Source organism: Camelus bactrianus, chromosome 11 (genome assembly GCF_048773025.1).
Source record: "Camelus bactrianus isolate YW-2024 breed Bactrian camel chromosome 11, ASM4877302v1, whole genome shotgun sequence".
NCBI lineage: Eukaryota > Metazoa > Chordata > Mammalia > Artiodactyla > Camelidae > Camelus > Camelus bactrianus.
The window spans coordinates 10,296,388-10,318,428 of NC_133549.1; the positions used below are offsets into that span (position 1 = coordinate 10,296,388).

Genomic DNA, 22,041 nt, shown 5'->3' on the forward strand with positions numbered 1-22,041 from the left:
GGGGATGAGGGCGGTGGGGACGCATGCAGCTGGGCTCCTGGGCTCCGCCTCTGCAGACGTGAGGGCGGGTACCACCTTGTGGTTGTGCACACAGCTTCATTCAGGAAACTCCCAGCATCCCAGAGCCCACCACGGCCCCTGGGGGTTCCTGGATCCCAGCTCAGCACCTGCTACTCTGCATAGGGTACCTACAAGCTACCCATGCTGACTTTGACCAGGAGCCCAGCAGGTTACAGGAAATATTACACAAAGACCATCTTCTGGGCTGGATTTAGAAAAATGATGAGATTCTTGGTATCACGTATGGTATGTATGCTCATAAAACATTATTATATCACACACACACACACACACACACACACACACACACACACACACACACACATTTATTCCCAGGTCTGAAAGAACTGTACGTCTACACATCTGGGAGCTGCTCTGGGTAAACAGAGCTGACTAGAACCCAAAAATGCTATTAAGAGCAGGGAGAGGCACAAAGTTCCCTAGAAAGCAGGACAGAAGTGGACAATCTTCCTTTGATGTAAGCTAAAAACTTAGAAAACAAAGCCAAACATTAACACGTGTTCCTGCGCAGCTTGGTGGCTCTCATCTCTTCAGCTTACCCATCCCCAATCCCTGGAACTCGCACCCAGAGACACAGGGCCCCCGGCTGGCCCTCCAGAGGCCCAGGGCTGCGTGTCACAGCTGGTCCCTGTCCTCCTGCCCGGAGTCCTCCAGCTCAGGACTCACCTGGGCCCCGGATGCACTGATCTGGGGCAGACCATCCTAGGGCAGCACTGCACACCCTCAATTCCCACTGCCCCGTCACCGCCACCTCCCCACCAGCCCCGGCAGGACAGACTCCTCTGCCTGGAACCCCAGGACCCCAGCACAGCATCTGAGTCACGGTGGAAGTGTCTTCCACATGCCCTTCCACGATGGATGAACGACTCTCAAGGTCCCCGGGTGAGCAAGGAGGCCTAGCAGGCACCCAGAAAAACAGCTGCCCTCCTTACCTCTTAATAAAACCAGACTAACCCCCTGGGGACCCCAATGTGAACAGCCTCCCAATCAAAGAGCCTTACTAGCAAGCCCCATGGGTGCAGAGTGGCAGTGAGGGTGATGGACATGGCACTTCCCTGCTGAGTGGTGACAAAATGCACATGAGAGGGTCCTGAGACATCCCAGTTCGTGAAGGAACCAGAGGAAGGGTGCGAGCGAAGCCTTCCCCCGGAGCATGCGGAGGGGGGAGACGGCCCCGGCCCTCCTGCCTCTGGTTTCTGCTCAGTTGAACATCTGTCCTGCCGGGCTGTTTCTTTCCCCTTTCTAGTCTCTAGAACATTACACGAAGCAAGACTTTAGATCTTCCTCCCAGGGAGGCGTGGACAATGGAGAATTATGTTCTATGAATGGGTTTTAAAAAGGACAAATGCTAGGGACACGAGGGCCGTAACACAACTTTCTCTTGCTGACTCTCAGGCTCTGACCAGCAACCCACAGCCTCGGAAGGACGAGGACCTGATCCCAGGTAGTTCCTTCACTTCCTTCAGGGCAAGTTCCAGGGCCACGTGCCTCGGAACTGTCCTTGTTTCGGGACCCTGTAAAGATCCAGCACGTGCTCAGAGCCCCAGAGTAACCCCAAAAATGAGCCTCACGGTAAAAGGGACCGGCTGTGAGGGAGCCGGTGGCCCTGGGTGGCGGCCCGGCCGCAGCTGGCTGAGCACTTACTGGTCATGCCTGGTGTCAGGGACGGCTCTGTCCATCCGCAGCTTGTCACTCTCCACTTGGTTGAACTTGTTGCGGGCATAGGGGTCCTGCCCGGAGCGCACCATCGTCCCGCCGACGTAAGCCTCCTGGTTGAAGTCTCGCCACCGCACTTTCCCTGGAAGGAGCAGAGCAGAGGCTGTGGGTCAAGGATGGACGAGACCGGGCGCTCGGCACACAGAGCGCGTGTCAGCGTTCCTGCTGCTTACGGCGATTTTAGTCAGCAAACTCTCTGCAGACAGCCCAAGCAAGCCCCTTCACCCCTAAACGCTGACTACTGAACGGTGGTAGTTCGTACTGTGAAAGTTAAAGGCTTGGACTGCGAGCATCTGTCCAGTGAACAAAACCCTACGCCCATCAAAGTTCCCACGAGCATGGCTCCACGCACACCTCGTCTAAGGGGAGACGCCATCTGCGTGCCCTCCTTTCCAGGGAGCACGGAGATGCCAAAAGCATCTCAGACACGGGGACAAACAGCCCTGCACAAATGAAAAGCAAGCTATCCCAACATGTGACATCAGGCAAAACAAAGTACGTGTTTAAACAAACAAACAACACCCGTAAAGGGCAGGGTATGACTACACCCCGGGGAGACCTCGGCAGAGACACTCCCTGCGGCCACTGCTGCCCTGACCCCGCGAGGAGGCAAGCGAGGGCCTGCCTGGCTGCGCTCTCGCCGCCTGGCACACACCCCCAGGCACACAGGCGGCTTCGCACACTCACAGTCTGGCGCACACACACGAGGACACGCACAGCCTGGCACACGCACGCTGCCATCAGGAGGGAATGGCGGGGAGGTGGCCTGGCAGGTCCACACACACATCAGCCTCGACTCAGCTGAGCAGCTCAGCCGTTGTGGCTCTAGAATGCCCAGCACGAGGTTCTGCGAGGACACACAGTGGCCTGGGAGTTTGTGCCAGAGTCCGGGGTGAGGGGCAAGCATGGACAAGCCTGGGAGTAAGACGGCAGAGCCAGAAAACTGAGCAAAGGCATTGATGCTCAGAGGGAGACAGGTGGAAGGAAAGACGGACTAGAGACAAAGAGTCGGGACTCACTGTCCACCTCGGGCTTAAATCACTTATACCACTTGCTATCTATATGATCGTGGGCAAGGTTTTCATTCTTTGAATTTAAGTTTCCTGAAAATAAAGAAATACATAAAATGAAAAAAAGGTTTTTCACGAGGATTTGAAGTGCCAGTTTGGGAGATGTAGCAAACTCAAATCAAATTAAAAAAAAAAAAGGGGGGGGGGAGAGAAACAGTAACAGCCACCCTGCCCCCCATGAAATGGTAAGATTCTAAGTGGTCACAAGTGCTGTGAAGAAATTGGAGGCGAAGCGCAGGCACTTCTGGGGCTGCTGTTCTGTAATGGCTGGTCTGACCGGGAGGCACCAGAACCGAGGGAGGGAAGAGCAGCCAGTGCAAAGGCCCTGGGGTGGGAGCAAGCTGTCTGTTTTAGAACCAGCCAGGAAGTGCTGGTCAGGGAGGCAAACGGACTCCCCACTGCAGGCGTGGGGGGCTTGTGGGAGGCAGGGCAAGGTCTCTTCAGCAACACCTCAAATGCTGGGTTGTTTGGTCCAAGATCAATAATGAGAAATGACACTAGTGTGTGGACCTACAAATGTGCTTTCCAAACACAGGTCCCTTTGTACACAATCGAAAGAATGTTGCCGCGTTCCTGCCTCTGTTTCAGAGATGAGAAACTGAGATTCAGCTACGTGTGATTTGTCTGAGGCCGTGGAGCGGGAGAGTACATTTTCTATCTAAAAGCCCATCCGCTTCTTGTTACGATGGTTCTGCCGGGTCAAAATCCACATCTCATCACAGCTGCTTGTCGGGGAAATGATGCTCAGGGTCACAGAGGTCTGGCCTCCCAAGTGGGAAAGCAATTCCAAAACCCGCAAGCTCCCTTCCCCCCCACTGACCCCCGCCCCATGAATGTCTGGCGACAGGAGCCAGCCAAGTGCCTGCGTCCTCCTCCACCTCAGAGAAAATGTTTCCGGCACATGGTTTTGGAAACATGTTTTCCATGCTAAGACAGCCCGAGAAATACTTGTGGATCTTGTTGTAACCAGGAGGAGCTGCACAAGAGAAGCCCACCGTGGTGTCAGAGAAACGCATCTTTCTTCAACCTCCAAAGACGGTGCAACCCACTCAGAGGTACCCCACAGGGACCCGTGCCCTCTGACCGGACATCCTCTTCTGCTCTCCGGGGGGCCCTGCCTTGCCCGGTGGCAGTGAATCTCCCAAGGCACACACCGTTTTACTGGAGACAGGCGACGCACAGCTTTCCTTTCCTAAAAGCTTGGCAGTCTGTTACAGCACAGCGGGGACTTTCAAACATGCTTGACCATGACGTACAACTTACATCACAGCCTGATGTCACGATGTAAACGCAGGCGCATTATGACCTGCGAACACATACATGCTACTGTTTTGTGTGAGTGTGGCTCACAAAACTGGCTCCACCCTCTACTGATGGGTCACAACCCACAATGTGAACAACGCTAGGCGGAAGGACCATCCTAGGAATCAGTTCTTTCTGTGTTACACAGACTTGCTGGGGCCACAGCAGGTGCAGGAGAAAGCAGACGGAGCAGGGTTCAAGGAGGGAACACCTGCCTGGTCCACTCCCAGGCCAAAAGGGGCGCAGCCAGGCGTGCACACGACTGGGAACTGGGCGGGCACAAGTTAGAGGCTGGAGAGAAGCAGTCAAAACAACAGGTGCCGCGTCTGAATAGACCAATTTTTTTCTTTAATGACATCCACTGTATGTAACTTGCTGCTTTTCCAGAAAGAAAAAAAAAATGACATTCACAAATCATCCTGCACTTTCATCACCTCTTTAAAATTTTCAGAAAGACCATCAGAAGTGAAGACTTTCCAGAAATACCCCAAAATCTAGTGAAAATGGGCTTGGCTAAGCACAAGCAGTGGATGGAAAATACCCCAGAGATACAAAATTTGACACGAAAAGGCAAAAACCACCAAGATGGGAGGAAAACAGAACAGGCACCGCAACTTTATTACACGAGCGTATGAAAATACTTATGACGAGATCCATTCCCAGCAGACAGACCGGTCTTAGAGGTGGTCTGCCAAGCTGGAGGAGGAACTGTGCGACCCCGAGTGTTGATGCCTCTGGTTCTGGAAAAAGGCGATGCTTCCTGAAAATTCTGCCATGTGAGAGGACCCACCTGCGTGCCCTCGTGCGGACCCCACTCCAGCCAAGCCCGCCCTCAGGCAGCCTCCCCGCCCTTCCAGGCCAAGCTCGCCCCCCGAGAAGCACGAGGGCCCCCAGGCTGCTGCACCGTTTCTCCCGGGGTCGGGAGGGGCTCCTGGCAGGCGGGGACCAGCCTCCTGCCGGGTTCTGCTCCCACCCACTGCCCGCAGCCCCGGCTGCACCTGCGCCTGCTGACCATCTGCTGCCAGGAAGCAACCGAGCCCTGCACGAGGCTCCCACAGGGGGTCTCCTGCCACTGACACCCACACCTGGAGAATGTTCCCATTCCGCGCCGGACGGTGGGCCCTAGACCTCCCTGCATTGGTTTGCAGGCATTTCTCAACAGTGCCCTCTGAAGCCCGCCCACCTCCCGTACCCTCAAGAAGGAGCTACAGCAGCTCCAAGTGCGGCACCTCTGCCTCTGACCTGTCAGCACGAATTACAGAGATCGAATCACCACTCTGGTCAGCCTTGTCCCCCAGCCCTCCAAGGCCACCTGTGAACTCCTACTACACCGTGTCTCCCTCCCCTTGCCGTCCACCAGAGCCCTCGCCGGGTGCACTCACACAGGAGAAATCGTGATCCTGGAAGGCAGGGCTGTTTCGTTTCAATTCACTTACTCTGTTCTTGTGGCTGCTGAGTTGCCTCCCAGTGCAGCCACCTCCTCCAGGAAGCCCCCCTGGTGTCCCCAGCTGCAGCCTCTCTCTGGGACCTTCCTCTTCCCTCTTCCCCACACACTGCTCCCTCCTGACCACGGCCTTCCCACACACCTACTGTCAGAGGGCCTTGCGGTGTTCGCCACTCCACCTCAGAGCTTAACTCAAAATTGTGCCGGGGCAGAGCTCAAAGTGGCTCACCTCTAACTGCTATTTGCCCTGCTCTGCTGGCTCGGGGGGCCCAGAAACCAGGGACCCCTGTGGGCCCTCACCGTGCCCTGTCTGCACATGGTCTGGACTCAGAGATACATTCATTTAAAGCAATTTGAGATGCATTCTTGGCGTCGCTTTGCTGGGCTCAGCCTTCAGTGTCCTCCCTACGGCATCCTCCGGCCCTTCCCAGTCTGGACATCAGACTCCCTCTCCCTCCTGCCCGGCCCTGGACAGCGACTCGGCCCAGGACCAGCTGCTCACTGCTCTCTTCTCCCTGGGGGCCCAGCCTGGAACCAGCAGACATTTAACAGCGAAGGCGAACCCCCTGCAAAGCCCTTGTACGGTGTGGACATTGACCCACTGCCTCCACTCATTCTGCTGATAATTCCAGGGACCCAGGGCACCGCAGTCACTCTGGCCTGCTCTTCTGCCCACCTGGTCTCTGATGGGAGCGGAGGCCAGTCCAGGCAAGGGCTGGGCTACTGGAAGGAGGAAGCAATGGTCTTCCTTGTCCAGTACCCTGACCCGTGGCCTGGAGCCGTCCAGTCCAGCTGACCAGCTGGGAAGGTCACAGTGCAGCCTTTCCTGCCCCTCTGGCCGCACCACGCCACGTCCAGGCAGGGAGAAGACGGGTCCAGGGTGATTGCCTCTGGGAGAAGAGAGCCAGGCCCTGAAAGAAGGATGAGACATCCCCCTGCTCCACCACCACGGGCCTGACCAGTCCCTGCTCGGACCTCTGCGGGGAAGGTGTCCTAAGGTGGGGACCAGGAGGATGACTCCTGCCACTCCTGCCTGCTGGTCCCCTCTGCAGGATGCATACCTGTCCACTGACCACCCCGCTGTCACCACACGCTGCTCCCTCAGACACACAGCTCAGGCCCAGCAATTTCTTCTCTTCCCATCTCTGACTTACGTGGCAAACCTGCCCACTGATACTCTTCCTCTATCACCCCTGTGTCCCCCACAGAGCAAGCCTCTGCAGTCGGGTACTTCCTGGAATCCAGTTTCTTCTCTCCCCACTAACCCACCCACCAGGCCTTGAGTCACATCTATCTTTTCCTTCCAAGCTGAGTTCTGGGGTTTCCCCTTCCGCCCATCTTAACCCAACTGGAGAACAGCACAGCACCCCTCGAGCAGAGACCAGCTGGCCATCACACCCACGCGTGGTCCAAGGCACCCGGCAGGCAGCATGGGCCGGGGCGGGGGAGGCCCCAGCTCTGTGCCCCGCAAGGTCAGGGCATGGGCGGCTCACAGGGTCCTGCCTGCCCCTCAGGACCTCACTGCCACGGGGAGGCTGGTTCTGGGCTCCTGATAACCAATCCTCAAATTCACTTTCAGAAAAAACACTTTTACATTCAGGTTGCTGCTTGCCTTTGGATGACTTGTTCCATTAACTTCAAAATAATATTACCTTTCCAAGTATCATCACCCCTTCCTTAAAATGTTTGTTTTTACTAAACTTTGTATTTAAAGGAATGCTGTAAATCCGTGAAAATGAAATTCCAAAGGATTAACACCACAAAGCATAGAAACACTAAGACACACGTGGTCTTCAGATTAGAGGCCTCTCTGATATGACGGGCTGCTGGCAAACTAGGATCCCACCAAGGATGGCCTCCTGGTCCACCACCCGTAGGGGTGGGAGGAGGGGGGCGGCCCTGCTGGTGCAGGCCCGGCCGGTGGCGGCAGGAGACTTCTGCACTCGGAGCTGGCATCACGGCCACACTGCAAATCTTCACTTAAATCCTCCCCGGGAAGGACAGCTTAAACAAACTGAAAGCTAGCCTGTGTGAAACAGAGAGCCTCTTCTGGGAAAGGAGCCAAGAAGGGAAATAGAATGTATTTTAAATCAAAGGACAAAGCTCTCAGATTTATTTTAACCTCTCAGATGATCTCAAGTTGAATGTAATTTTACTATGCTTAAAAGAAAAAAAATTCCTCCTGCTCTTCCTCTAAAAGGTCACAATGCTTCACTACGAAAGAGAAGACCAGGGCAAGACGGGATTACAAACAGATATATCCAATTAAATGACCAAGACATGTAAATAATACTCTATTATTTGTCACTGGATATCTGGTATGACAGGAAATTTCGTTCACCCATGAGAAAAACTGTCTCCTGAAATAAGGCATTCTACACAATTCATCTTTAAGGATGAAGAAAAAAAAAAAAACCCAGAAAATTCAAAGAAGTGATTAAAAGCCAGTTAGAAGAAACTATGAGAAGAAAATCAGACGTTATACGGGAAACACTCCTAATTTATTTAAAATTATTTGTGCCGTCAAAATAACTAAAACCTACCGTGAAACAGTCTGATGTGCACTGCGAGGCTGACACCTGACTTGAAACCAAGAAAGTCTTCACATACATATTTCTCTTCCTAATTTTCAATAGAAACTCCTCGTTCATCCTCTATGTGTGCAAGTGTCTAGCCATGATAAATTTAGTTTGCTAAAGTACATGGGTTTTCATCCCAAATATTAGTAAAAGCATCAAAGTGAAACTCTGGCTCAGAATTGAGGCTGATCCTTGAACAGGAGAAGGCGAGAAAGGGCATTGCTAACCGGCGCCCCCAGGGAGCTGCTCCGCACGGACCCAGCCCAGCCCGACAACCCTGCAAAATGGGTATGATGATGGCTGTTCCCGTTGCACAAACTGGGAAACTGAGACTTAGAGGCCAAACTGCAAAATGATGGAACCACACCTCAAATGCAGGTCTCTCTCTCCCCAAGGCTCTGTTCCTTCCACGGTGGCCGACAACTCACTTGTAAGTGGGTGGAATTGTAGCCAGGCGCCACCAAGCCACCCCGCAGTGCAGGTCCCACCTCCCCCAGCAGATGCCCTCCCGGGAGGTGGGGGGCACCGTCCCTGCCTGACCCCTGCAGCCCCGTCCTGGTTGCTGGCATAATGGGGTCCAAATGGAGGATGCGTCCCTCTCCTGAACGCTGACATCCCAAGCTGCTGGAGTCAGAAGGCACCAGGCATGTGATCTCTCTACACACGTGTGAAAATCTCTTCATGAAAACCCCTAACAGCCGGCCGGCCGCAGTGCCGGGGAGCTCGCCAGCCGGCGGGGACTGCGGGCCTGGGCTTCCGTACGCACCACACTGCTTCCCCACAGCTCTCACTCTCTGGACTCCCAAACAAGAAAAGAATTCGTCTCAGCCTCTTTTCTATGGCAGCCTTTCAAATATTTGGGCATCGTGACCCCATTTCGCCCTTCTAAGCCCTCTGTAAAAACATCTACTTATTTTAAATGCTCCTTCGTTGTTGGACGCTCTTTCCGGCCCCTCCGCATCTGAGGCACCGTCATCCGGACCCACTGTAATTCACGACCATCTCCGAAAACCCCGTGCCCAGGACAGAACGGAAACACTGCCGGTGTGGGTGGCAACTCGGAGCACACTGGACGCTGTCTGAATTGTTCTGGGTCCTATATTTCTACTAACAAAGCTCAGAACAATCTCATTTTAACATTCCCATCCCTCTTCTGGCCACTGCCCTGACCTAGGTCCTGGGTTTTGCTTTCTTACTCATTGGAATGGGGGAAGGACAATGGAAGATTTGTTTTGTAATGCTGCCTAGGGTGCCAGAAAGCAGGCCTCCTCTAGAAGACAATTTGGCAATTAATATTAAAAAAAAACAAAACCCTAAAGCATGTCTTGCCAGTGACACTGCAATTTCACTTTTAGGAATTTATTTCAAGGAAACAATTAGGACATACACAGATTGATAACCTTCCTATAAAGATATTGGCTAGAAACCGTCTCCATGTCCTATAGTATAGGAAAAGTTCAAGCTTATGGAAACGGATACCTTGCTATCCCTCAAAAAGTAGGAGATGTTTAAGGACATGAAAGGTGTTTCTGATATATTATCCTAGGAAGAAACGGGTAAAGAATAGCGTGGCGTCATTTCTGGAAAAATCTTGATATGAGCAGCTTGCAGGGGCTGTTGTCTCCAGCGGAAGAGGGAGCAGGAGGCCCCAGCCAGAGATCTGAGGAGAGCCCCGAGGCGCTGTAGCCGCGAGGGGGGCACGTGTGGGCAGACTTCGCAGTTAATTCATGAGATTTCTGGCAACGTCACCAACTTACTAGATGATCTGGATTTTTTTTTTTTTTTGGTAAGAATTCATGAAAAGACCAAACTTCAAATGTGGGATAATGTGGACAGAGAGGCCCAAAGGCCCAGGAGCCGACTCAGAGATTATGTCCAGGGTTCCAGTCCCTCTGTGCCTGGGCTCGGGGCACCCAGGAGGCTGCAGGCATAGCTCACCGCAGCCGCAAGGTTAATCGTGCCCAGATACACGCCCAGACGAGTCTGGAGGAACACACAGTGCGAGAGTAACAGTGGTTATTTATTTATTTTTGGTGTTAGAGTCAATTGTATGTTTATTCAATTTATTTAACAAAGTACTTCCAGAGGGAATCCGATTCAAAAATATACATGCACCCCAGTGTTCACAGCAGCACGATTTACAACAGCCAAGACATGGAAACAACCCAAATGTCCATCGACAGATGACTGGATAAAGAAGTTGTGGTGTATTTATACAATGGAATACTACTCAGCCATAAGAAAGAATAAAAAATGCCATTTGCAGCAACATGGATGGACCTGGAGATCTTCATTCTAAGTAAAGGGAGTCAGAAAGAGAAAGAAAAATACCATATGAGATCGCTCATATGTGGAATCATAAAAAAGAAAAAAGAAGACACTAATGAACTCATCTACAAAACAGAAACAGACTCACAGACATGGTAAACAATCTTATGGTTACCGGGGGGAAAGGGGGTGGGAAGGGATTAACGGGGAGTTCAAGATTTGCAATACACACTACTATATACAAAGTAGATAAACAACAAGTTTCTACTGTAGAGCACAGGGAACTATATTCAATACCTTGCAGTAACCTATAATGAAAAAGAGTATGAAAACAAATACATGTATGTGTGTGTATGACTGAAACATGCTGATCAGCAGAAACTGACACATAGTAACTGACTATACTTCCATTAAAAAAAAAGTATTTGTGTTTCTGACATAGTCTGGGCACCGTGCTATTTCTAACAAGCGACAGTATTTATTTTGAGGTGGCAGGATTATGTATATCATATTCTTATTTTTGCTTATCTGAATTTCTTAAATTTCCTACAATAAACACATTGCATGCTTTTAAGAAGATGTTTCTCTAGGGACACTCAGAAAAAATGATAAAACTCATCTCCATCAGATAGACTTTCAAAAAACAAAAAAACTGATGGATAAATACTCCATGTGAAATAACACTCTGAAAAACGGCATTGGAGAAAAAAAAAAATCAGTGGTCCCGGCTGGAAAACTTTCTGCAGGAGGAGCAATGGTCACAGAATCTGAGGGCAGAAGTCCTCCACGCTGGACCTGAAATTTGGGGTGAGGCTGGCAGAACTCGAAGAGGAATCCCCGGCCCTTCTAAAAGACACTAAGCTCGGTGCATCCTGATCTGGGAAAGGAAAGTAAAAGGAACCAGAAAGGCGGGAGTGAGAGCGACAGGATCCAGGATCTCAAAGCTAGAACATGTCTTCGATTTACAGATGAGGAAAACGAAACTGTAAACTCCCAGGCTGCATCACAGGAGCAGTGCTGAGCCCGGAGCCCCCCTCCCCCCAGGCTCCCCGTCTTCATCCCTGAGCCCCGTGCTTCTCAACGCAAGCTCTCGGATCCCAGCTCGGATGCTGCCAGGACTGCAGGAAGGGGAAAGGCACTGGGAGAGGCTGTGGGCGAGCCGTCCAACACGTTCAGGAGTTCAAGAATCTGCCGGCTTCTCCCCAACGTCTCCGACGCAGGAGCCCTAGAACGTGTCCAGCTCTCGAACACGGAGCTGCCGTCTCCCGGGAGGGATCGCAGGACTCTCCCCACGGCCATGACCGTGACCTGGCCTGGCAGGCGCCAGAGATGCCCAGCTGGGAAAGACAGCAAGCCGCCCCCCTTTCTTCAGTCAATCGGCTGAGAGCTATCTGACCTATAAGCTGCTGCCACCCAGACCCAGAGGAGGCACAGCGATGAAGGGGGAAGGCAGGACTCGCCAGGCGAGCCCTGAATGCAGGGAGCGCCCACCCCACGCCAGCATCACAGCCAGTCAGCCACCACGCTGGTCTCAACTGACCCCGTCGATCCCACATAGGTGAAACTGACCAGGTCGCTCGCCCCAGTCGCGAGCCTTCCTTATGACGGGGTTTCGACCAAAGAACCAGGTGAAAAAATGATGGATCTCTAAAAGGCCAACACTGTGGATCTGGGTTGTTTAGAAATTCCTTTGCTGGTGCTCACATTTGCAGTTTTATTTTTTTTAATGGAGGTACCGAGGATTGAACCCAGGAACTCATGCATGCTAAGCATGCGCTCTGCCACTGAGCTGGTCCCTCCCCTCGTACTTCCAGTCTTGCTCCTGTTTGTGAAGCCCTTCTAAGCTTCAAAGCCTCGCTCAGGCCCCAAGCAGAACTCGGCGTGCGCCTCCAGCCCGTGAACTTCCTGCTGAACATGGAAGCCTGAGCTTCCAGCAGACACCCAGGCCACAGGCCTCCTGTCTGTGATGGCCACTTGGCTCAAGTGCTTTATCGGAATTTCAGACTCTCCCCAAAAGTAGGGTGGGCTGGGAGAAGACACTGAGTCAAAGTGATCATCTGGGCTTTTGTGGCCGTGGCCAACGAACGAGCAGTGGTGTCCAGAGTGGGGCCACACAGGACCATATTCTGGGGGCACAGGAGGGAAACAGGAGACGTTTTCCAGTATTTTTCCTAATGCTTTATAATATCTTTATTTAAAACATGCTTCAGAATGTATCAACAGATGAGTATGTGATGTGTGCGTAATCTGTATTTTAACATACGTGGGGGAGGGTCATCTACACTCAAATACTTTTGTTCCTAGACAGGGAGTGTGGATAAAAAACAGTGGAGGCCATGGCCTGGGAGCATCACTGCTACCTCAGATCTGGCTCCTCCATCGTCTTGTGGCCACGTTGAAGGACACCGGGGCTCCTGTATTTGGCTTAGCGCCGCCACCTCCCACCTGGCCGTCCACAACAAGCCAGACATCCAACACGTAGAACACAGGAAGCCACTGACTTCCAAACAGCCTACGTACACAGTGCAAAGTGCTGGGACCTGTGGTTCCTTGTGGACCACAGCATTCTGTCTATGCCCATCATTCTTGGGGAAAATATACTTCCTGACTGTAACAAAATAGCTTCTAAAAGAAAGAAAAAATCATGTTTATGTTGGTTTAGTAAGAAAAACGATTTCAACCAAGAAAGAAGACTAAGTCCTTTAAAGGCAAAATAAAAGGACATGGTGCATTCATCAAAAGTTATTAGGACATGGTGCATTCATCAAAAGTTATTACCTCAACGAAGAGGAAAGTCAGTACCTTCCTATCTCTTTGAAGAAAAGCAAATCCACTGCGTAACAGTTAAGAATATGAAAGCCAGGGTCAATGCCGCATTGATTTTTATCTATAGAGTGTGTCTTAACAGTCACATCTAATACACTCCTTGAAGACAGCGTCTCCTTCCTCTCCACATATGCCTTAAAATCCACTGGAACACTTGCTTTGGTTAATACAAGACAACCCACAGGAAGTCTCTCATTAATCCACACAGTAGAAGCACAATCTATTATTATAATAAAGAAATGCTTGTTAGCTAAGTATTCTATTCAGATGCTCCCCACTGCGTGGGTAATGCCTCTCTCACATAGGAAGGGAAGGAACTGTGGCGCGGGGCTTTGTGACTCAGCCAAGAGTCAGGGGAGAAAGGAGGGGCAGACCTAAGGGAGATGTCTAGGGTGCGCGCGCGCGCACACACACACACACACACACAGTCCCAAGTCTAGTGTGCCTGGGACAATGTGGAGGGTGTGGACACAGGAGCGCCTGGACTCCCTGGGCCGATGCTGTCCAACCCCAGTAAGAAACGCTAATAATCAAACTCTCTGTCACCATCCAAGCAAAACTTTCATGCACCAAACCAACTTCCTGTATCCAGTCCTGCATGTATGGAGTTTGGAAGTCATTTCTCCATCTTAATAAGTGAAAAGCTGAACAAGCTGAAAAGTCGACAATTCCTCAGAGAAGGGAGGTCACAGGGCAAACCGCCACCCCCAAATTGGGGAGACCAGCAGGTGGATACAGGGAATCATAAGTAACTGGAGCAGCGCCCGCTGTGGGAAGCAGTGGCTGAGAAATGAAATCTAAGCTGTAACAGATGAACGGCTGGAGGCTCACTGAGCACAAGCCTGAGAGATTAAAAGCTCACTACTATATACAAAATAGGTAAGTGACAAGTTTACACTGTAGAGCACAGGGAACTGTATTCAGTATCTTGTAGTAACTTATGGTGAAAAAATATGAAAATGAATATATGTATGTTCACGTATGACTGGAGCACAGTGCTGTACACCAGAAATTGACACAACACTGTAAACTGACTACACTTCAATAAAAATATATATTAAAAAAAAAACTAACTCCAGGGCAACAGTTACAGGAGCCCCCACACTTCTGTGAGCTTTACCTCCGGGAGCTTAACCAGGTTTCCCGCAGTGACTGCGGGAGACAGATCCCTGCATGTTTTCAGCAGGGGAGGGAGGGAAAAGGAGGTGCCTTGAAATAGCCAGAGAGCTCAGTTGTCAGTAAGCCTGCCCTCCAGACACCTGACCTACCGGCTGTTAGCAGAGCCTAAGCAACCTGGAGGAAGGGACATCCCCAGCTCCCATCGACTCTAACCATCCTGTCCTACCGAGTGGGAGGACAACTGAGATGCATTTGTGACGCTGGCAGCCCAGGGCGCAGACTCCCTGGGAGACAGACCTGTCATGTAACTACAGCATGCTTCCCCTCCCCGACACCTTATCACATCACCAAAGGCTTGGTTACTGGAGTTCTTTTACCCAAGACATTGTATCTGGCTTTGAAGAAAAAATTACAAAGCACACTAAAAGGCAGAAAGTACAGTTTGAAGACACAAGAAAAGCGTCAAAAACCAGACTCAGACCTGGTAGGATGACAGAATTTAAAACAACTACGATTAATATGTTAAAAGCTCTAATGACAAAAGTAGACAATATGGATAAATGAATAATGTAAGCAGAGAGATGCAAATGCTAAGAAAGAATTGTTTTTTAAAATGCCAGAGCTCAAAATACTAACAGAAATGAAGACTGGCTTTGATGGGTTCATTAGGAGACTGGACATCTTAGGGCTTGAGGATATGACAACAGAAACTTCCAAAATGAAAAACAAAGATTAAAAAAAGACTGAGGGGAAAAAAAAAAACAAACAACATAGAACAAAGTGGAACAGAATATCCAAGAACTGCTGAATAACTACAAAAGGTGTAACACCTGGGAATACCAGAAGGAGAAGCGAAAACAATAGAAGAAATATTTGAAAAGCGATGATGACTGACAATTTCCTCAAATTAATGCCAGACACCAAACCACAGGTCCAGGAAGCTGAGAGAACACAAAGTAGGATAAAGAATAAAAAACTACACTCAAGCATAACACATTCAAACTGTAGAAAATTAATGACAACGAAAAAAAAAATATCCTGAAAGAAGATGGAGGGGAAAAAACAGCTCTCGAGAAATGAACACATGAATGACATCCAACAGAAACCATGCAAGGAAGAAGGGAATGTAATGAAGTATCTAAAGCGTTGAGAGAAAAAAAATCATCAACCTAGAATTCTGTACCCTGTGAAATTAATCTTTGAAAGTGAAGAGGAAAATAAGGACTTTCTCAGACCACAAAAATTGAAGGACTCTGTTGCCAGTAGACCCGCCTTGCAAGAAATGTTACAAGAAGCTCTCCAGAGAGAAAGAAAATGATTTGGGTCAGAAATGCAGATCTCCAGAAAGGAAGGAAGAGCATTAGGACGAATCAGTGAAGGTAAAATAACAACTCCAATTTTTCTTATTCTTAATTGATCTAACAGATAACAGTTTGCTCAGAGTAACAACAGCAACAGTGTGCTTGATTCTGTTTGCTTATATATGCTTTTGTACGTGAATGGCGTATGTGAAATGAATGACAGCAATGGTACAAAGCATGGGAGGGAAAAAGTAATGATATTTTGATGAAAGATCCTTGTGCTAACTGTGAGGTCAGACAGTGTTGTTTGAAATTAGACTCAGATTAGTTGTAAATGCATACTGCAAATTCTAGGGCAACCATTAAAAAAGGGTGAAAAAGAGAAAAATGGAATCACATAAAATGCTCAGTTGACACTATAAAAGGCAGAAAAAGAGTGGAAGACAAAAATGAGAACACAGAACAGGGGCAAGGAAAAGAAAAGAATAACAAATATGGTAGACATTAATACAACTATAATAATAATCACATTACATGTCAATGGTCTAAATACACCAATTAAAAGGCAGAGATTGTCAGAATGGATCAAAAAACAAGACCCAAGAAACTACATGTTGTCTACAAGAAATCCACTTTAAATATAAAGACATATATAGATTAAAAGTAAAGTGATGGAATCTTCATACTGTTTTCTATAATGGCTGCACCAAACTGCATTCCCACCCGCAGTGCAGGAGGGTTCCCTTGTCTCCACAGCCTCTCCAGCATTTATTGTTCATGGGCTTTTGAATGATGGCCATTCTGATTGGTGTGAGGTGATACCTCATTATAGTTTTGATTTGCATTTTTCTGATAATTAGTGATACTGAGCATTTTTTTCATGTGCCCATTGACTATATGTATGTCTTCACTGGTGCAGCCATGATGGATAATAGTATGGAGGTTCCTCAAAAAAACTTAAAACTAGACCTACCATATGATCCAGCAATCCCACTTCTGGGCATATATCTGGAGGGAACTCTAATTTAAAAAGATACATGCATCCCAATGTTCACAGCAGCACTATTTACAATAGCCAAGACACGGAAACAGCCTAAATGTCCATCGACAGATGATTAGATAAAGAAGTTGTGGTATATTTATATAATGGAATACTACTCAGCCATAAAAAGTGTACAGTAATGCCATTTGCAGCAACATGGATGGACCTAGAGATCGTCATTCTAAGTGAAGGAAGCCAGAAAGAGAAAGAAAAATGCCATATATTACTCATATGTGGAATCTTAAAAAAAAAAAAGGAACTCATCTACAAAACAGAAAGAGACTCAGACATAGTAAACAATCTTATGGTTACTGGGGAAGGGAAGTGGGAAGGGATAAATTTGGGAGTTTGAGATTTACAAATGTTAACCCCTATATATAAAAATAGATTTTAAAAAAAATTTCTTCTGTACAGCACATGGAACTATGTTAAATATTTTGTAATAACCTTTAGTGAAGAAAATATGAGAATGAATATATATATGTATATGCATGACTGGAACGTTGTGCTGTACACCAGAGATTGACACAGTGTAATTGACTGTACTTCAATTGAAAAAAGAAAAGTCAAGGGATGGAGAAAGAGGTATCATTGTAATGCTATCAGAAGACAGCAGGGGGAGCTGTATTAGCTTCAGACAGAGCTAACTTCACACCAAGGAAGTTCCCAGGGATAAAGAAGGGCGATGCATAATGATAAAGGGGTCAATTCTCCAAGATGATATAAGAATCTTTAATGTGTATGCACCTATCGGGAGCATTAAAACACATGAGACAAAAACTGACAGAGCTGCAAGGCCAAACAGAGGAAGCCACTGTTACTGTTGGAGACTTCATCACCTCTCTCTCAGGAATGGACAGATCCAGCAGGCAGGAAATCAGTTAAGACGCAGTTGAACTCAACACCACCATCCACTAACTGGATGGAAATGACATCTATGGACTACTTCAGCCAACAGCAGCCGAGTACACATTCTTCTCAAGTTCACATGGAAAATTTACCAAGATAGACAACATTCTGGGCCATAAAACACCCCTTAACAAATTTAAAAGAATAGAAATCACACAGCGTCTGCTTTCAGACCACAGTGGAACTAAAAATCAGTTAACAGATAGCTGGAGAATCCCCAAATAATTGGACATTAAGCAACATACTTCTAAATAACAGCGGGTCAAAGAACAATCTCAGAGAAATTAAAAAACGTTTGAACTAAGCAAAAATACAACTTATCAAAACTTGTGTAATGCAGTGAGATCAGCGCTTGGTGGGAAACTGACAGCACTGAGCACAATATGGGAAAAGAGGGAAGACCTGAAATCAGTCATCTAAGCTTCTGTTTCAGAAACCTAGAAAAAAGCAGAGCAGAATAAATCCTAAGTAAACAGAAGAAAATAAATAATAAAAATTATAACAGACATCTAAGAAACAGAAAAAAAAAAAAAACCCTAAAAACTAGTTCTTTGAAAAGATCAATAAAATCAATGAGCCACAAGCCAGGTTAATTAAAAAAAAGAGAGAGAGAAAGAAAGAAGACACAGATCAGAATATCAGAAACGAGGGAAAGGACATCAATACAGATCCCATGGACATTAAAAGGATAATAAAAAATATCATGGACACCTCTCAGCCTGAAAATTTGATAACCTAGATGAATAGACCAATTTTTTTTCTATATCTTTTTTAAAAAAAAATTTGGGTGGGAGGTCATTAGATCTATTTACTTATTTATTATTAGGTTGTTCTTTTTAATGTAGGTACTGGGGATTGAAGCCAGGACATTATGCATGCTAAGCACACACTCTACCATTGGAGCTACACCCTCCCCTGACCAAGTTCTTGAAAGACACCAAAAGTCAGTCAAAACGAAACAATTTTAATAGGCCTGTACCTAATTTAAAAAATTGAATCAATAATTAACCTTCCAAAACAAAAAGCACCAGGCCCAGATGGTTTCATTGATGAATTCCACCAAGCAGTTAAGGAAGAAGTTATACTAATTCTCTACAATCCCTTCCAGAATATAGAAGCAGAAGGAATACTTCCTAACTTATTCTATGAGGCCAGCATTACCCTAATAACAAAACAGATAAAAGTACTATAAGAAAAGAAAACTATAAACTAATATCTCTTATCTCTAAAACCCTCAACAAAATATTGGCAAACTGAATCCAACAACGTATAAAAATAATTATACACCATGACCACGTAGGATTCATTCCAGGTATGCACGGTTGGTTCAACATATGAAAGTCAATGAATGTAATTCATCACATTAAAAAGTTAAAGGGGAAAAAAAATCACATGACCATATTAATAGATGTCAAGAAAAGCATTCGACAAATTTCAACACCGATTCATGATAAAAACTCTCAGCAAACTGGCAACAATGGGGAAACTTCCCCAACTTGACAAAGAACATCTACAAAAGACATATGGCTAACATCATACTTAATGGTGAGAAACTAGAGGCTGTCCTGCTAAAAACAAGGCAAGGATGTCCTCCCAATCCTTTTCAATGTCATACTAGAAGTCCTACACGATGCAGAAGACAAGAAAAGGAAACAAAAGGTATAATATAGATTGAGAAGGAAGAAATAAACTGTCTTTGCAGAAGACAATTGTCTACATAGAAAATCTGAAAGAATCAACAAAAAATTCCTGGAACTAACAAGTAATTATAGCAAGGCTGCAGGACACAAAGTAAATATATAAAAGTCAGTTGCTCTTCTAAACATGAACAATAAAGAAGTAGAATGTGAAATTAAAGCTACAATACCATTTAAGTTAGCACCCCTCAAAATGAAATACTTTGGTGTAAGTCTAACAAAATAGGGATAAAATTTCTATGACCAAAACTATAAAGCTCTGAAGAAAAAATTTTAAAAGAACTAAATAAATGGAGAGATACTCCATGTTCACAGAGAGGAAGACACAATATTGTCAAGATGTCAGTTTTTATGAACTTGATCTGTAATTCAACACAATCCAAATCAAAATCTCAGGAAGTTATTTTGTGGGCATCAGCAAACGGACTGTAAAGTTTATACGGAAAAGACAACAAAACAAAACAACAACAACAACAAAAACCCAGAAAAGGCACAGGATACAGGAGAAGAACAAAGTTGGAGGAGTAACATTACTCAACTTCACTACCTAATATAAAGCTAAAGCAGTCAAGACAATGTGGCATTGGGGAAAAAACAGACGAATCCATGGAACAGAAGAGAAGGTTCAGAAAGAGACCCAAATAAATATAGTCAACTGATTTCTACAAAGGAGTAAGGCAATATAATGGAACAGAGACAGCCTTTCAACAAACAGGACTGGAACAACTGGATAGCCACATGCAAAAAAAAAAAAAAAAAATCTAAACACAGATTTAACATTCTTCTTAAAAATTAACTCAAATGGATCACAGACCTAAATATAAAACACAAAATTATAAAACTCTTAGAGGATAACATAGGAAAAAACTCTAGGTGACCTTGGGTATGGTGATGACTTTTGAGATACATCAAAGGCACAATGATCAATGAAAGAACTGATAAAGCTTAACATTATTAAAATTAAAATTTTCTGCTCTGGGGAAGACACTGTCAAGAGAAGAAGAAGACAAGCCACAGACTGAGAGAAAGTATTTGCAAATGATATAATCTGATAAAGGACTATTGTCCAAAATGCACAAAGAACTCTTAAAACTCAGCATTTGGAAACTGAGCAACCTGATTAAAACATGGGCAAAAGACCTGAGCAACCCAGACACAAAGAAGTCTGACAGATGGCAACTAAACACATAAAAAGTGCTCAGTATCACGTGTCACCAGGGAACTGCAAATTAGAGCAACAAGAGCTACCACTTCCAACCTATTAGAGGGGCCGGAATGAAAAACAACGCAACACCCATGCTGGTGAGGCCGTGGAGGAGAAGGAATTCTCATCCACTGCTGGGGGGCATGCAAAATGGAAGACCGTTTGGCAGTTTCTTGTAAAAATAAATGTATTGCTGCCACGTGATCCAGCAGGGACACTGTGTGGTATTTAACCAGATGAACTAAAGATTGGCACACAGATGTTTATAGCAGCTTTATTCATAACTGCCAAAATCTGCAAGCCACCAAGATGTCCTTCAGGAGGTGAATGGATAAATAAACTGCGATACAGCCACACAGTGGAATGTTACGCGGCACTAAAAACAAAAGTGCTAGCAATCCGTGAAAAGACGTGGATTAACACCTGAGGCACGTTACGAAGCGAAAGAAGCCAGTCTGAAAAGGCTGCGTACTATATGATTCCAACTATGTGACACTCTGGAAAAGGCAAAACCATGGAGACAGTCAAAGGATCAGTGGTTGCCAGGGATTAGGGGGAGGGAGGGCTGGACAGGCGAAGCACAGAGGATTCTGAAAGCAGTGAAATTATTCTGTGTGATACTGTAGTGGTGGGTTGATGTCACCGAATGTACGCCGTGCGTGAATCCCAGAGTAAACTATGTGATGTATCAGTGTTGGTTCACTGACTGTAACAAATGCACCACTCTGGTGGGATGCTGACGGCCAGGGAGGCTGCGCCTGTGTGGGGGCAGCGGTGCATGGAAAGCCCTGTACTTTCTGCTCAGTTTTGCTGAGAACCTAAAACTGCTCTAAAAAAAATCAAGTCTGTTACAAAAAAAAAAAATCTATGAACCAATACCTACCATCCTGTATTTTTTATTTCATTCGATTTTTTTCTTTCAAGAAATTCTGGTCACCTCCCAGTAAACTTATTCCACTGCCCACTAAGGACAACAAAACATTGCCCTAGGAAATCCATTCTCCACTGCACAAGCATACGCTCCAAATGCCACATTCAGCACATTCGCGATCAGAAGGCCAGACAGTGTCCCCACCACCGCCAGCAGCCCCAGGCTGGGCTGGGCCCTGTCCGCTGCTGCAGTACCTGGGGGGAGGGTCTCCACGCCTTGAGCTTTGTCGTCCCCGGTGCTGTGATGAAGGTCTTTCTTTTTAATCGGGTCAATTTCATTCCAGTCCTCCTGGGGGAACAAAGACACCAAATGAGTTGACAGGACCTTGAGGCACGCCTCCATCATCAGTTCAATAAACACCAAGTCTGCTGCCAGCGGGCCCTGGGGACGCAGTGATGGCGAGACTGCTCCCACCTGCTGGACCTCACCCCAGACCGCTCAGCGTGGGAGACACAAGGAGAGAAGTGTGGCCATGACCTTTCCATGGAAGGATTCGCATTTCTCTCTTCATTTTCTATTCATATTGCATATCTATGGAAAGAAATACTGTGG

At 47.1% G+C, this 22,041-nt stretch overlaps 1 protein-coding gene across 2 annotated transcripts in view; it reads right to left on the bottom strand.

Moving 5' to 3' along the window:
* GALNT2 (polypeptide N-acetylgalactosaminyltransferase 2) overlaps positions 1–22,041 on the bottom strand; it is a 186,831-nt gene that overhangs the window by 61,893 nt on the left and 102,897 nt on the right. For both annotated transcript variants that reach the window (XM_074373197.1, XM_045522509.2), the window contains exons 2-3: positions 21,684–21,777; positions 1,726–1,879 (exon numbers count right to left, since the gene is read on the bottom strand). In XM_074373197.1, the coding sequence (XP_074229298.1) occupies positions 1,726–1,879; positions 21,684–21,777 (248 nt within the window). The remainder of the gene's footprint in view (positions 1–1,725; positions 1,880–21,683; positions 21,778–22,041) is intronic.